This window comes from Strongyloides ratti (assembly GCF_001040885.1).
Source record: "Strongyloides ratti genome assembly S_ratti_ED321, chromosome : 2".
Taxonomy (NCBI): Eukaryota; Metazoa; Nematoda; class Chromadorea; order Rhabditida; family Strongyloididae; genus Strongyloides; species Strongyloides ratti.
Window position 1 is genome coordinate 4,916,682 of NC_037308.1, and position 13,465 is coordinate 4,930,146.

Consider the following 13,465-nt stretch of genomic DNA (forward strand, 5'->3'; position numbering starts at 1 on the left):
ATAGATCAAATATGATAACATACCTGCTAAATTTACATCTTAAGCAGGAGTATAATAAATGAAGTGCCATTTTGTTAATGTAACAAAGTATTACTTTTATAAAATGTGACAGGTTGATATATCAAAAGAAAAATAAGAATTTAATATATATTTATATATATATAAATAGTGAAAATATATATTTAATGTTGAAATGATAGATCCAAGATAAAGGCATTTAAAATATTCAACTATCTTAATGTTTAACATTATATAGATTAACAAGAGTTTGATTTCAACAACATATAAATACGGTTCTTGATTTAGTTTTTGATGTAATATTATATTAGAAAAAGCAAAATTCTACATTTAAATAAACACATATATTACATACCGTATAAAAGTATAATTTTTTTCTAAACATATTGCTATTACAAAAAATTATACTTTAAATAAATATTCTTTTCATTCAATTTGTTTATTTACATAACCAAATGGAAATTCTATATTAGATATCTTAAATGAACAAAATTAATATTTATTACTCATTTAAAATAAATTCTCATATTTTTAAATAATCTGAATCTTCTGATATTCATAACAATTTTTTTTTTATAAAACTATACAATTAATGTATATATATATTAAATTACTATTGTTTTACTTTAATAATTAAACAATTTTAATTAGAAATATAAAATAATTACTTATTATAATATATTTTGTTGTACTATTAATAAATTTAATAGATTATAACAATAATAATTAATAAAACTAAAATTATCAAAGATAAAAAAAGCTCAAAACAATAAATTAATTTTTGTTATAAATAATATTATAATAAACAAAATGGCAAAAATTTTTATGATTAATATTTTATAAATATTTTTTTGGCAATTATCTAAGTATTATTCTTGTTTATATAATGTTTTTATTATGTTACCTGTTGATTAGTTATTTAAAAATAATAAAAAAACAATAACGATCAATATATATATATATATATATATAAGATAATCATTATTAATAATAAATATAATATTATAAAGAAAAAAAAAGATGTTTCCGATATGAACTTTTAATTGTATATAAAAGTAGACTTAGTTTAAATTGGTAAAAAAAAAACATGTTTGGCATATGTTATCATGTTTCACATAACTCAAAATTAGGAATATAATATCATGAAGTAATATATTTATACAGAAAACAATTTAATAAATGGAATTATTTTTGTAAACAATTATTTTTAAAATGATATCTTATTTTTTACAATAAAAATATTATAGTATCTACATAATGTAATATAATTTTAAATACATATAAAAAAAAATATAAATGAAAAATCTTCTTGATACAATATACTCTTTTTTAGAAAATAATTTATATAAAAAATTGTTTACAATATGACATTTGAGTTAATATATATATGAATGGAAGAAATATCAGTAAGATTAATTATGATAAAAAAAAAACTATATGATGAAGATTTTTTTTCTATATAAACTTTAAATTTTGGTCATAAATTGAGATGTCACAAAGTAATTGAATACTATACATATTCTGTTGAAAGGTTTGAAATAAAAGAAAATTATTTGAAAAATGATATGACTTTCCCGCGATTGCAAAAAGAAAGATAGTGTACTTATTTGAATCTCCATAAGGATGCATCTATTAAAATATCTATCGTAAATGAAATGTTTGTTAAAAAATTTAATTATTTATTAATCTAAAAATGAAACAATAATGCTGTTAAATATATGGAATCTAAAATAATATATAATAAAAATTATTTGATCCATTCATTTTTTTTTTTCCAGATATTTTATATTTATTTATCAATCAAAAGTTACTTCCTCTCAATATATAAAATGAAAAAAAAAAAATATTTAGAAAAATAACAACAAAACATTTGTCTGGTCATCATAAATTTTATATATATGAAAGAAATGGCAAAATTATCAAATAATATAATATTTAAATTTTATTTGGGATGTTATTTTATTAAATTAATTGTTTGTTCCAAGTAACAAAATAATGTTTAAAAAGGCTTTTTCTTGAAAATATTTAACATTTTTAAAAATAAATATTCTTTTTTTTTATGATCAGTATATTAAATAAAAATAAAATATAAAAAATGATCAATTATTGATATTATGTAAAAAAAAACAACACCAATAACAATTAAATTATATTTTTTTTTTTGCCAAAATATATAAACTAACTACTAATTATTTAAAATATTTGTTATAAAAAAAATTTCTTTATATTTAAAGTTAAAAATGTTTTATATTTCCAAAAAACAGTTTATAACAGAATAAATTTTTTTGTTAATAAAAATGAATAAAAAAAATAAGTAAAATATATATAAAGTTAAATTATTGCCTTTGAATGATGAGACGTTTATGGATAAGAAAGTGTTATCAGCGTAGCAAATGAATACGGAACAGTAAATATAGAGGAAATGTGGAAATGATATTAAAATGAAATTGATGGCATTAATGTTAAGATGTTTTTGAGTATTCTTGAGCTCATATTTAATCTGATGAAAAAATATTATTATCGCTTGAATTTAAAAACTTGAAAGACAAGTATTATTAAAATTTATTCATAACTTAATAACTTTTATAAGTACTTATGATATATGTTTAAAAATAGATTTATAATTAGTTTCTTACTAATATTAATGTTTATTTTTAGGTAATTTTTATCTTACTATTTATTTTTAAATAAATAATGAGTAATGCCATTTTTTTTACAACAAATTAGTATTGTTTATAATTATTATCCAATTTTTCAATTTACAAATTTAAACAAACTTTCATTTTGTTATATTAATTTATTTTTATATCTAAAGGTCATTGTTGCTATTTATAAATTATTTTGTTGCAGCATTTTACACAAAGTTATAAAAATTAAACTAATACATAATAAGATTGTACTAAGTATAGAAAGATTATTAAGTAATATTTATTTTAAAATTAACAAATTATTTTATGTAAATAATCTTAAGATAATTGACAACATTTGTCTGGACCTTTAAATATATTATCATAAACAGTTTATTGTATAAAATATTACAAATAATGTCTTTTCAAATAAAAAGAAATTGTTTATTGTTTTAAATATTAAACTATTGTTTAGAAATATTTAATCATAATATTCAAATAAACTTAAAAGTACTTTCTGTTGCAAAAATATTTCTAATTTTTGCAAATTGGTAAAAACCACACATCACTCATTGAACTTTATATATATGGTAAAAGAAAAGTTTATTTGATGAATGAAAAATTTGTTTAGTGTTTTTTTTTTTATAAAAAAAAATTATATTATTTACAAAGATGAAAAAATAATAATTAGCAGGAAATATTATATTAAATTTCATTTATCATTAATAAGATATAATAATTATGTCAACCATTAACTTTAGATGTGTGGAAAGTTACAGTAATAAGTAATTTTATTTTTTGATATCAAAATCTTCATTTATCCAGCATTCTAAAAATGTATACTTTTTAACAATAAGCGTAAAATAATCTTGCAAAAATAGCTGAAATATTATATGTATAAAAAAAACATTATATTATTTATATTTATAAAAATAAGCATTTTCTTCTTCAATATTTACATATTCTTTCAAACTTTTTAACATAGAAAAAAATTTTATAATTTTATTCATTTGATAAAGTTAAAAAAATGATAACATAAAGAAGAATTGAAATAAATTATTAAGGATGACAAATTTCATCAAATATTTTTTTAAATAGCCAATACATGAATATCTAATCATAAAGAACTATTTTTTTTTGTCGTATATATTAAATTATAATAAAAAATTGTTATTCAATTTTTAAATATAATTACTTCTGTAGAAATAAAAAAAAAATTCATTTGAAAATTTTTTTTATATTTTATTTTAACTTATATTCTTGATCTAATAATTTATTTATATTAACTTTTTTTTTTAATTATTACCAAAATAATACAAACTAAAAAAATAATAATTGTTACTAAAACTTTTTAATTTTATCAAAAATCATATTATCAAAAAACGCTTATAAAAATTTTTTAATATTTTAATATCTTTAATAATGTTAAAATTACATATATATAATTTTTTTAAGTGATTATATTTTGACATTTATTATATTAAAAAAACATTAAAAAAAATGTTTCTTATTGTTTAATAATTAGAAACAAGCGTGTGCGAAGCACAAGCTTGTTTGCAGGGCAGGTCTTTTGTGTAAGCTATAGATTTTTTCATTTTATCGGTGATTTAAAGCATGTATTTCAGACGCTCAAATTTTAAAAATTTTTTAAATAATGTGATCTATTGTATCATAAAAAAATATTTTTTGATTATTCCCTTATTTTTCAACATTTTTTTATTTTTTTAAAATTTTTCTATATGCAAATTGATAAAATAATTAAAAGAATAAATAATTAAATCTTTAAATTTATACATTGACATTTTTCCTTTACAGCTATAGCTATAAAAAACAATTAGTGTAAAAAATCATTTATTTTTTTAATTTATTATTATTATAAATATAAAATTATAAAATATATAAAAGTTAAAAAAAATTAACGTATATTGTTACAATATCATTATACATTAGTATATATCCTTTTTTTATGCTAATATTTGTGTTGAATAACACTTTTAGAAACTTTGATTATCCTAAGAGGAAAAAATTGTTAGAAATTTTTTACACGTTTTCGCGCATAACTCGAGAACGAAAAATGATAAAAATATGATCTAGTAGTCAAAATGTAAAGAATAAAAATCCCCGAGGCTTTTTTTTCATTTTTTGAAAAAGAGCATTTTTTGAAAAATTATAGCGTTTTGAAAATTTAAAAAAAAAAAATTTTTATAAATGGAAGATGATTTTTAGTTAATGTCTCAAGAACAAATGATTTGTTTGAGACCGTACTTATGTCATTTGATAGAGCACAAATTGATTAATAATTTTTGTTACCATCACTTTTTCTTAAAATTAAGTTTTCAAAAAGTTATGACTAATAATAGTTAAAAAAAAATTTAAAATTTGAAAAATTTTTTTTTTTAAACCGACATAACTCAAGAACGAAAAATGATAAAAGTATGATCTAGTAGCCAAAATGTAGAGAATAAAAATTCCCCGAGGCTTTTTTTTCATTTTTTTAAAAAATCCATTTTTTCAAAAATTATAGCGTTTTGAAATTTTTTGAAAATTTTTGAATTTTTTACCTAACATTAAACTATCATATCTCACTTTAAAATTCATCTTTTCGAAAAAATAAGGCCGGAAACGTTTTCTACGATCTTTTTTTACCTTTATGTCAAATTTTGCTAAAAAAACTCATGAAACTTAAATGTTGCAGCAAATGAAACATTTGCAGCTTTTGCTGCAATATCTATATGAAGACGCAATTTTTTTTTAAAATTATTGACTTTTTTGTGATCAGCGCATTTTTTTGCTTTAGAATAAATTATAAAATATTAAAAATTCTAAAAAAATTTTTCCTACTTAATTCTCGCCTATATATACTTAGGATTTAGGAAAATACTTTAAGATTTTTATGATTTATTATATGCTAAAGTAAATGAAAAAAAAAATTGATACACAGAAAAAAAAAATATCATTTTTCGTCGTGTTTTAACGTTATATGCAAAATTGAATAAAAGCAAAAAAAATTTTTTTTATTATTTAAATTTTTTCTTAATTAAAAAAATTATCTTATCAAAAAACGTTGTCCAAAAAAATTTATTTTAATTTCTAAAAAAAAGTTAATAATATGCATTTTATTTTGAATTTTTATTTTAATAAATATTTTGAATACAAATGCTTTTATTTAATGTAAATCATTGCAAAAAATAGTCACACAACGAAAAGGAAAAAAAAAAAATTAGTAGTTTACACATAAAATGAAATTCGTCGTCTACGAAGAGTGCATTGCACAATTAATTTCTTTTTCATATTAACATATCTAAAAAATTAATTTTGAAGCAAGATATAAGCTTTTGAAGATAGGTTAAAAATTTTTTTAATTTTCAAAGTCTCATAACTTTTTAAAAAAAACAATTTTTTAAAAAAGAAAAATAAAATATCAAAATCAAAATCAAAAAACATCAAACATTTTAATTTATTTTGAAGGAAAATAATTATACAAAGCAATAATAGTTTAATAATTATTTATATTAAACAATTTATCAAAATATAAAAAAAATAAAGAAATATTTCTAATAATACAAAATAACAGTAAAATTACTATTCTAAATTTTTTTAATAAAAAAAACATAACAAAAATTCTTAACTTCTATTGTTTTTCATATTAACAACAAAAAAGAAACAAATTTAAAAAAAGTAAAATTAATTTAATCATTTTTAAAAAATTCCTTTTTTTAAAATTGTTATAATTTTAAATTCAATTTACCTCATCACCTCAAAAGTGTGAGTGAAACCGCAAGTTAAATCAGAAAAAACGCATTCTTTTTAATTGTAAAGTTATTTTACTTTTTTATATCAAAAATTTCTAATATTTATATTATTTTATATGTAAGAAAAATTTTTGTTTTATTGCGAAAAAATAAGTAATTAAATTAAATGATAACGTTGCTATACATATTCTTTTAAAATGTGTAACAAATTTGTTTAAAAATATTTAAAAGGTATTTGAATTTTTTTACAAAACTTTAATTTATTTTATTGATAAAATTAAAAAAAATATATATCTTACAAAGTCCAGTTCTGCGGTCAAGCGTTTGCAAAAAGCACGCGCTTGTATATAATTTAATGTTAATTTATAGTATATTTAATATTAATAAATATATATGGCATATCTAATTTATAACATACACATATAATATATATAAAATTTTTAAAATATTTCATATTTAAAAATCTTAAAAAAAATTATTCATATATATAATATATACAATATTTTAGGATTTCTTCTAAAGTCGGATTTCCCTCAAATAACTTTTTTAAATAAAATTTTTTTTTAATTTTATTTTGTTTTTCTAGCATAAAAAAACACGGGGAATCTGATGAAAAAAAAAATAATTTTAACGTAATTTCAATCAAAAATAACAAAGGAGATCCGACTTTAAAATTCAACCGATAATTTTTTTAAAGTAAAGATATAACTTCTTGAAGTTTAAATTAAATTTCTCCAATTATTAAATTTTTTTAAGAAGGATAATTTTTTTTAAAAACTACTTATCAAAAAAAACAAACAAATTATTAATAGGGAAATCAATTAGGCACGAAAAATTCGGTTGAAATGTAGGTGCTGTATTTACCGATTTTTGATCAAAAATACTTTAAACATTTCTTGCTTTAATGGCAAAATTTCTACATGTTGAATACGCATAATTGCTTTATTGTGTTTTATTTAATTTCCTCAGAATTTTTTTATTCTTTATATTAAAAGACCCAAGCAAAGGGACTGCTGTCTAAAAAAAGCTTCAAGAAAATTATTTTTCATTATACAAGCACACCTTGATATTATATTTTTAAATTTTAAAATGGTTACTTCTACTACTAATATTTAAATTAATGTATATCAATGGTACTTGTTTCTTGTTAAAAATGTTAAATATTCAAAAAATAAAAAAATGAATATTATGTATGAGATGACGAAAAATGATATTTTTTTTCTTATGTGTAGACTTATAAGTTGTGGCACAATCAAGAATGAAACTAGAAATAGATAATATAAGTTATATAGTTGAAATTTGACTATTTCTGTTAACTCATCATTAAAGTATACCATTTAATTTGCGCTATTAATGGTTATGTTTAATGAATGCTGGCGATATCTGTGTCGCTGTGCTACATCTTATTATATGTTTCACATATCCATGGAAGTAACTTAATTAATATTTAATATAATGTATATTTTTTTAATTATTTTTATTTTTCTAGATGGTTTTTGTTTTTTATCTTTTGGAGAGATTTCACGGTATTCACTCTATACAAATTTTAATCAAATTTTTGCGCATTTTTCTGGTATGTTGAAATTTCTGTTGATAAGGTTGTTATTTAAATAATTAATCATTTAAGGTGTATAAAGAACCATGTTTTTTTCAACAAATCAAAGATAACTATTTATATGTGGAACCATGAATTAATTTAAAACGACTGTGGGAATTTTTTATTCCTCCAAAAATAATAAAATTAAATTTGTATCATATATGAAATATTGAGAAAATAAGTTTAAAGATAGAATTGCCATAAAAATATTAAGTATAATATAAACATATTTAATAAAATTATAATAATTAGTATTTACAATTGAATAAACAGTGTAATTATTTTATTAAATTCCTGAAAAAATAAGGAAATAAACTTAATACATTTTTAAAATCACTGACAATTTAGATAGTAACTATAAAAATAAAAAAAAATATAAAATCCACTGATATAAAAAAAAATTAAATAAATTGATTTCTTTTATTTAAAAATAATAAAATGTTTAGATTTATTTAAAAAAATGGATATTAATACAAATTAATTGAAATCCACGATTAAGCAGAATTAAATTAAATAAAAAGAATGAACCATTAAAAATAAATGAAAAATGACTTTTAGGTTGATAAAATAAAAAGAATGTTTATTAAAAAAATATATTGATAAATTATATGAAAAAAAAAATTTCATAAGATTGATTGATATTAATTACTAAAAAATATGTTATACTTAAACAATTACATCAATAAGAGCATTCTTAAAAAAAAGAAATGTTAATACATCATTTTCACAAAAGATTTCAACTTGGAAAATATTTTTAAAAAAATAATTAAGATATTTAACTCAATTCAAAAAAGATTCTTTTATAACACTCTGTAAAAGTAAGAATTAATTTGAATTCTTTAGGAATTATTAAAATTAAAATGCATGAGTAAAGATTTTTTTATAAGATTGTTTCAAATACCATTAAATATTAAATATTTACTAATTATTTTAAAATATAAATTATTTTTCCTATTAAAATTTTTTCTTAATACAATTTTTATTACATTTAGAATATGACACTTCAAAAGCAAACATTTTGTTTTGAGTCTATTTTAATTAAGTGCCATTTAATTTGGAATAAGATTAATGCATACATCATCATCATTTTTTGGCGCATTTTTTAGTTTAAAAAAAGTTATATATAATTGGAGAATTCAGTTGAGAATTCATTCTATTTTATTTAACATTACCTTTTTATTATTATTATATTTAAAGCACTTCAATCAAATCACAGAGTTCTCCTTACTTCTATGGATGCCATGGATAAGAATGTGCCTTCTACTAAAGGTATGTTTATTCTATTTTTTTATGATTAACTTTTATCATTTTTAGAAAACTCCAATCAAGACAGAACTTCAACTTCTCTGGATGCTGTGGGAAGAAAAGAACTTCAACAAAGATATGTTTTTATTATTTTTTTAATCATATTTATTATCATTTTTAGAGCACTCCAATCAAGGCAGAACTTCAACCTTTCTGGATGCTGTGGGAAGAAAAGAACTTCAACAAAGATATGTTTTTATTATTTTTTTAATCATATTTATTATCATTTTTAGAACACTCCAATCAAGGCAGAACTTCAACCTTTCTGGATGCTGTGGATAGAATAGGACTCAAATCAAAGCAGAACTTCAACCTCTTTGGATGCTGTGGATGGAATTGAAGTCCAATCAAGGCAGAACCTCAACCTCTCTGGATGCTGTGGATGGAATGGGACTCAAATCAAGGCAGAACTTCAACAAAGGTATGTTTTTATTATTTTTTTTTCTTATTTATTATCATTTTTAGAACACTTCAACCTCTCTGGATGCTGTGGATGGACTGGGACTCTGTGGATAGAATGGGACTCTGTGGAAAGAAAGGAACTCCAACAAAGGTATGTTTTTATTATTTTTTTTTCTTATTTATTATCATTTTTAGAACACTTCAACCTCTCTGGATGCTGTGGATGGGCTGGGACTCCAATCAAGGCAGAACTTCAACCTCTCTGGATGCTGTGGATGGAATGGAACTCTGTGGAAAGAAAGGAACTCCAACAAAGGTATGTTTTTTATTATTTTTTTTATCATATTTATTATCATTTTTAGAACACTTCAACCTCTCTGGATGCTGTGGATGGAATTGGAGTCCAATCAAGGCAGAACCTCAACCTCTCTGGATGCTGTGGATGGAATGGGACTCAAATCAAGGCAGAACTTCAACAAAGGTATGTTTTTATTATTTTTTTTTCTTATTTATTATCATTTTTAGAACACTTCAACCTCTCTGGATGCTGTGGATGGGCTGGGACTCCAATCAAGGCAGAACTTCAACCTCTCTGGATGCTGTGGATGGAATGGAACTCTGTGGAAAGAAAGGAACTCCAACAAAGGTATGTTTTTTATTATTTTTTTTATCATATTTATTATCATTTTTAGAACACTTCAACCTCTCTGGATGCTGTGGATGGAATTGGAGTCCAATCAAGGCAGAACTTCAACCTCGCTGGATGCTGTGGATGGAATGGGACTCTGTGGAAAGAAAGGAACTGCAACAAAGGTATGTTTTTTATTATTTTTTTTATCATATTTATTATCATTTTTAGAACACTTCAACCTCTCTGGATGCTGTGGATGGAATGGGACTCTGTGGAAAGAAAGGAACTCCAACAAAGGTATGTTTTTTATTATTTTTTTTATCATATTTATTATCATTTTTAGAACACTTCAACCTCTCTGGATGCTGTGGATGGAATTGGAGTCCAATCAAGGCAGAACCTCAACCTCTCTGGATGCTGTGGATGGAATGGGACTCAAATCAAGGCAGAACTTCAACAAAGGTATGTTTTTATTATTTTTTTTTCTTATTTATTATCATTTTTAGAACACTTCAACCTCTCTGGATGCTGTGGATGGGCTGGGACTCTAATCAAGGCAGAACTTCAACCTCTCTGGATGCTGTGGATGGACTGGGACTCTGTGGATGGAATGGGACTCTGTGGAAAGAAAGGAACTCCAACAAAGGTATGTTTTTATTATTTTTTTTTCTTATTTATTATCATTTTTAGAACACTTCAACCTCTCTGGATGCTGTGGATGGGCTGGGACTCCAATCAAGGCAGAACCTCAACCTCTCTGGATTGCTGTGGATGGGCTGGGACTCCAATCAAGGCAGAACTTCAACCTCTCTGGATGCTGTGGATGGAATGGGACTCTGTGGAAAGAAAGGAACTCCAACAAAGGTATGTTTTTTTTTATTATTTTTTTCTTATTTATTATCATTTTTAGAACACTTCAACCTCTCTGGATGCTGTGGATGGACTGGGACTCTGTGGATGGAATGGGACTCTGTGGAAAGAAAGGAACTCCAACAAAGGTATGTTTTTATTATTTTTTTTTCTTATTTATTATCATTTTTAGAACACTTCAACCTCTCTGGATGCTGTGGATGGAATTGGAGTCCAATCAAGGCAGAACCTCAACCTCTCTGGATGCTGTGGATGGAATGGGACTCAAATCAAGGCAGAACTTCAACAAAGGTATGTTTTTATTATTTTTTTTTCTTATTTATTATCATTTTTAGAACACTTCAACCTCTCTGGATGCTGTGGATGGACTGGGACTCTGTGGATAGAATGGGACTCTGTGGAAAGAAAGGAACTCCAACAAAGGTATGTTTTTATTATTTTTTTTTCTTATTTATTATCATTTTTAGAACACTTCAACCTCTCTGGATGCTGTGGATGGGCTGGGACTCCAATCAAGGCAGAACTTCAACCTCTCTGGATGCTGTGGATGGAATGGAACTCTGTGGAAAGAAAGGAACTCCAACAAAGGTATGTTTTTTATTATTTTTTTTATCATATTTATTATCATTTTTAGAACACTTCAACCTCTCTGGATGCTGTGGATGGAATTGGAGTCCAATCAAGGCAGAACCTCAACCTCTCTGGATGCTGTGGATGGAATGGGACTCAAATCAAGGCAGAACTTCAACAAAGGTATGTTTTTATTATTTTTTTTTCTTATTTATTATCATTTTTAGAACACTTCAACCTCTCTGGATGCTGTGGATGGGCTGGGACTCTAATCAAGGCAGAACTTCAACCTCTCTGGATGCTGTGGATGGACTGGGACTCTGTGGATGGAATGGAACTCTGTGGAAAGAAAGGAACTCCAACAAAGGTATGTTTTTTATTATTTTTTTTATCATATTTATTATCATTTTTAGAACACTTCAACCTCTCTGGATGCTGTGGATGGAATTGGAGTCCAATCAAGGCAGAACCTCAACCTCTCTGGATGCTGTGGATGGAATGGGACTCAAATCAAGGCAGAACTTCAACAAAGGTATGTTTTTATTATTTTTTTTTCTTATTTATTATCATTTTTAGAACACTTCAACCTCTCTGGATGCTGTGGATGGAATGGGACTCTGTGGAAAGAAAGGAACTCCAACAAAGGTATGTTTTTTATTATTTTTTTTATCATATTTATTATCATTTTTAGAACACTTCAACCTCTCTGGATGCTGTGGATGGAATTGGAGTCCAATCAAGGCAGAACCTCAACCTCTCTGGATGCTGTGGATGGAATGGGACTCAAATCAAGGCAGAACTTCAACAAAGGTATGTTTTTATTATTTTTTTTTCTTATTTATTATCATTTTTAGAACACTTCAACCTCTCTGGATGCTGTGGATGGGCTGGGACTCTAATCAAGGCAGAACTTCAACCTCTCTGGATGCTGTGGATGGACTGGGACTCTGTGGATGGAATGGGACTCTGTGGAAAGAAAGGAACTCCAACAAAGGTATGTTTTTATTATTTTTTTTTCTTATTTATTATCATTTTTAGAACACTTCAACCTCTCTGGATGCTGTGGATGGAATTGGAGTCCAATCAAGGCAGAACCTCAACCTCTCTGGATGCTGTGGATGGAATGGGACTCAAATCAAGGCAGAACTTCAACAAAGGTATGTTTTTATTATTTTTTTTTCTTATTTATTATCATTTTTAGAACACTTCAACCTCTCTGGATGCTGTGGATGGACTGGGACTCTGTGGATAGAATGGGACTCTGTGGAAAGAAAGGAACTCCAACAAAGGTATGTTTTTATTATTTTTTTTTCTTATTTATTATCATTTTTAGAACACTTCAACCTCTCTGGATGCTGTGGATGGAATGGAACTCAAATCAAGGCAGAACGTCAACCTCTCTGGATGCTGTGGATGGAATGGGACTCTGTGGAAAGAAAGGAACTCCAACAAAGGTATGTTTTTATTATTTTTTTTCTTATTTATTATCATTTTTAGAACACTTCAACCTCTCTGGATGCTGTGGATGGACTGGGACTCCAATCAAGGCAGAACTTCAACCTCGCTGGATGCTGTGGATGGAATGGGACTCTGTGGATGGAATGGGACTGCAACAAAGGTATGTTTTTTATTATTTTTTTATTATATTTATTATCATTTTTAGAACACTTCAACCTCTCTGGATGCTGTGGAA

At 24.0% G+C, this 13,465-nt stretch overlaps 1 protein-coding gene across 1 annotated transcript in view; it reads left to right on the top strand.

Moving 5' to 3' along the window:
* Positions 1–9,629: 9,629 nt before the first annotated feature.
* The window catches only part of SRAE_2000156400 (Hypothetical protein), a gene marked incomplete at both ends in the record, with an annotated part of 5,850 nt that continues 2,014 nt past the window's right edge, over positions 9,630–13,465 (top strand). Inside the window, 23 exons of the mRNA XM_024652531.1 lie at positions 9,630–9,720; positions 9,765–9,852; positions 9,897–10,017; positions 10,064–10,347; positions 10,394–10,514; positions 10,561–10,629; positions 10,676–10,794; positions 10,839–10,952; positions 11,023–11,196; positions 11,243–11,330; positions 11,375–11,493; positions 11,538–11,580; positions 11,720–11,790; positions 11,837–11,955; positions 12,000–12,139; positions 12,186–12,304; positions 12,349–12,417; positions 12,464–12,582; positions 12,627–12,766; positions 12,811–12,929; positions 12,974–13,061; positions 13,106–13,226; positions 13,270–13,390. Coding sequence (XP_024506098.1) covers positions 9,630–9,720; positions 9,765–9,852; positions 9,897–10,017; positions 10,064–10,347; positions 10,394–10,514; positions 10,561–10,629; positions 10,676–10,794; positions 10,839–10,952; positions 11,023–11,196; positions 11,243–11,330; positions 11,375–11,493; positions 11,538–11,580; positions 11,720–11,790; positions 11,837–11,955; positions 12,000–12,139; positions 12,186–12,304; positions 12,349–12,417; positions 12,464–12,582; positions 12,627–12,766; positions 12,811–12,929; positions 12,974–13,061; positions 13,106–13,226; positions 13,270–13,390 — 2,657 coding nt within the window. The remainder of the gene's footprint in view (positions 9,721–9,764; positions 9,853–9,896; positions 10,018–10,063; positions 10,348–10,393; positions 10,515–10,560; positions 10,630–10,675; positions 10,795–10,838; positions 10,953–11,022; positions 11,197–11,242; positions 11,331–11,374; positions 11,494–11,537; positions 11,581–11,719; positions 11,791–11,836; positions 11,956–11,999; positions 12,140–12,185; positions 12,305–12,348; positions 12,418–12,463; positions 12,583–12,626; positions 12,767–12,810; positions 12,930–12,973; positions 13,062–13,105; positions 13,227–13,269; positions 13,391–13,465) is intronic.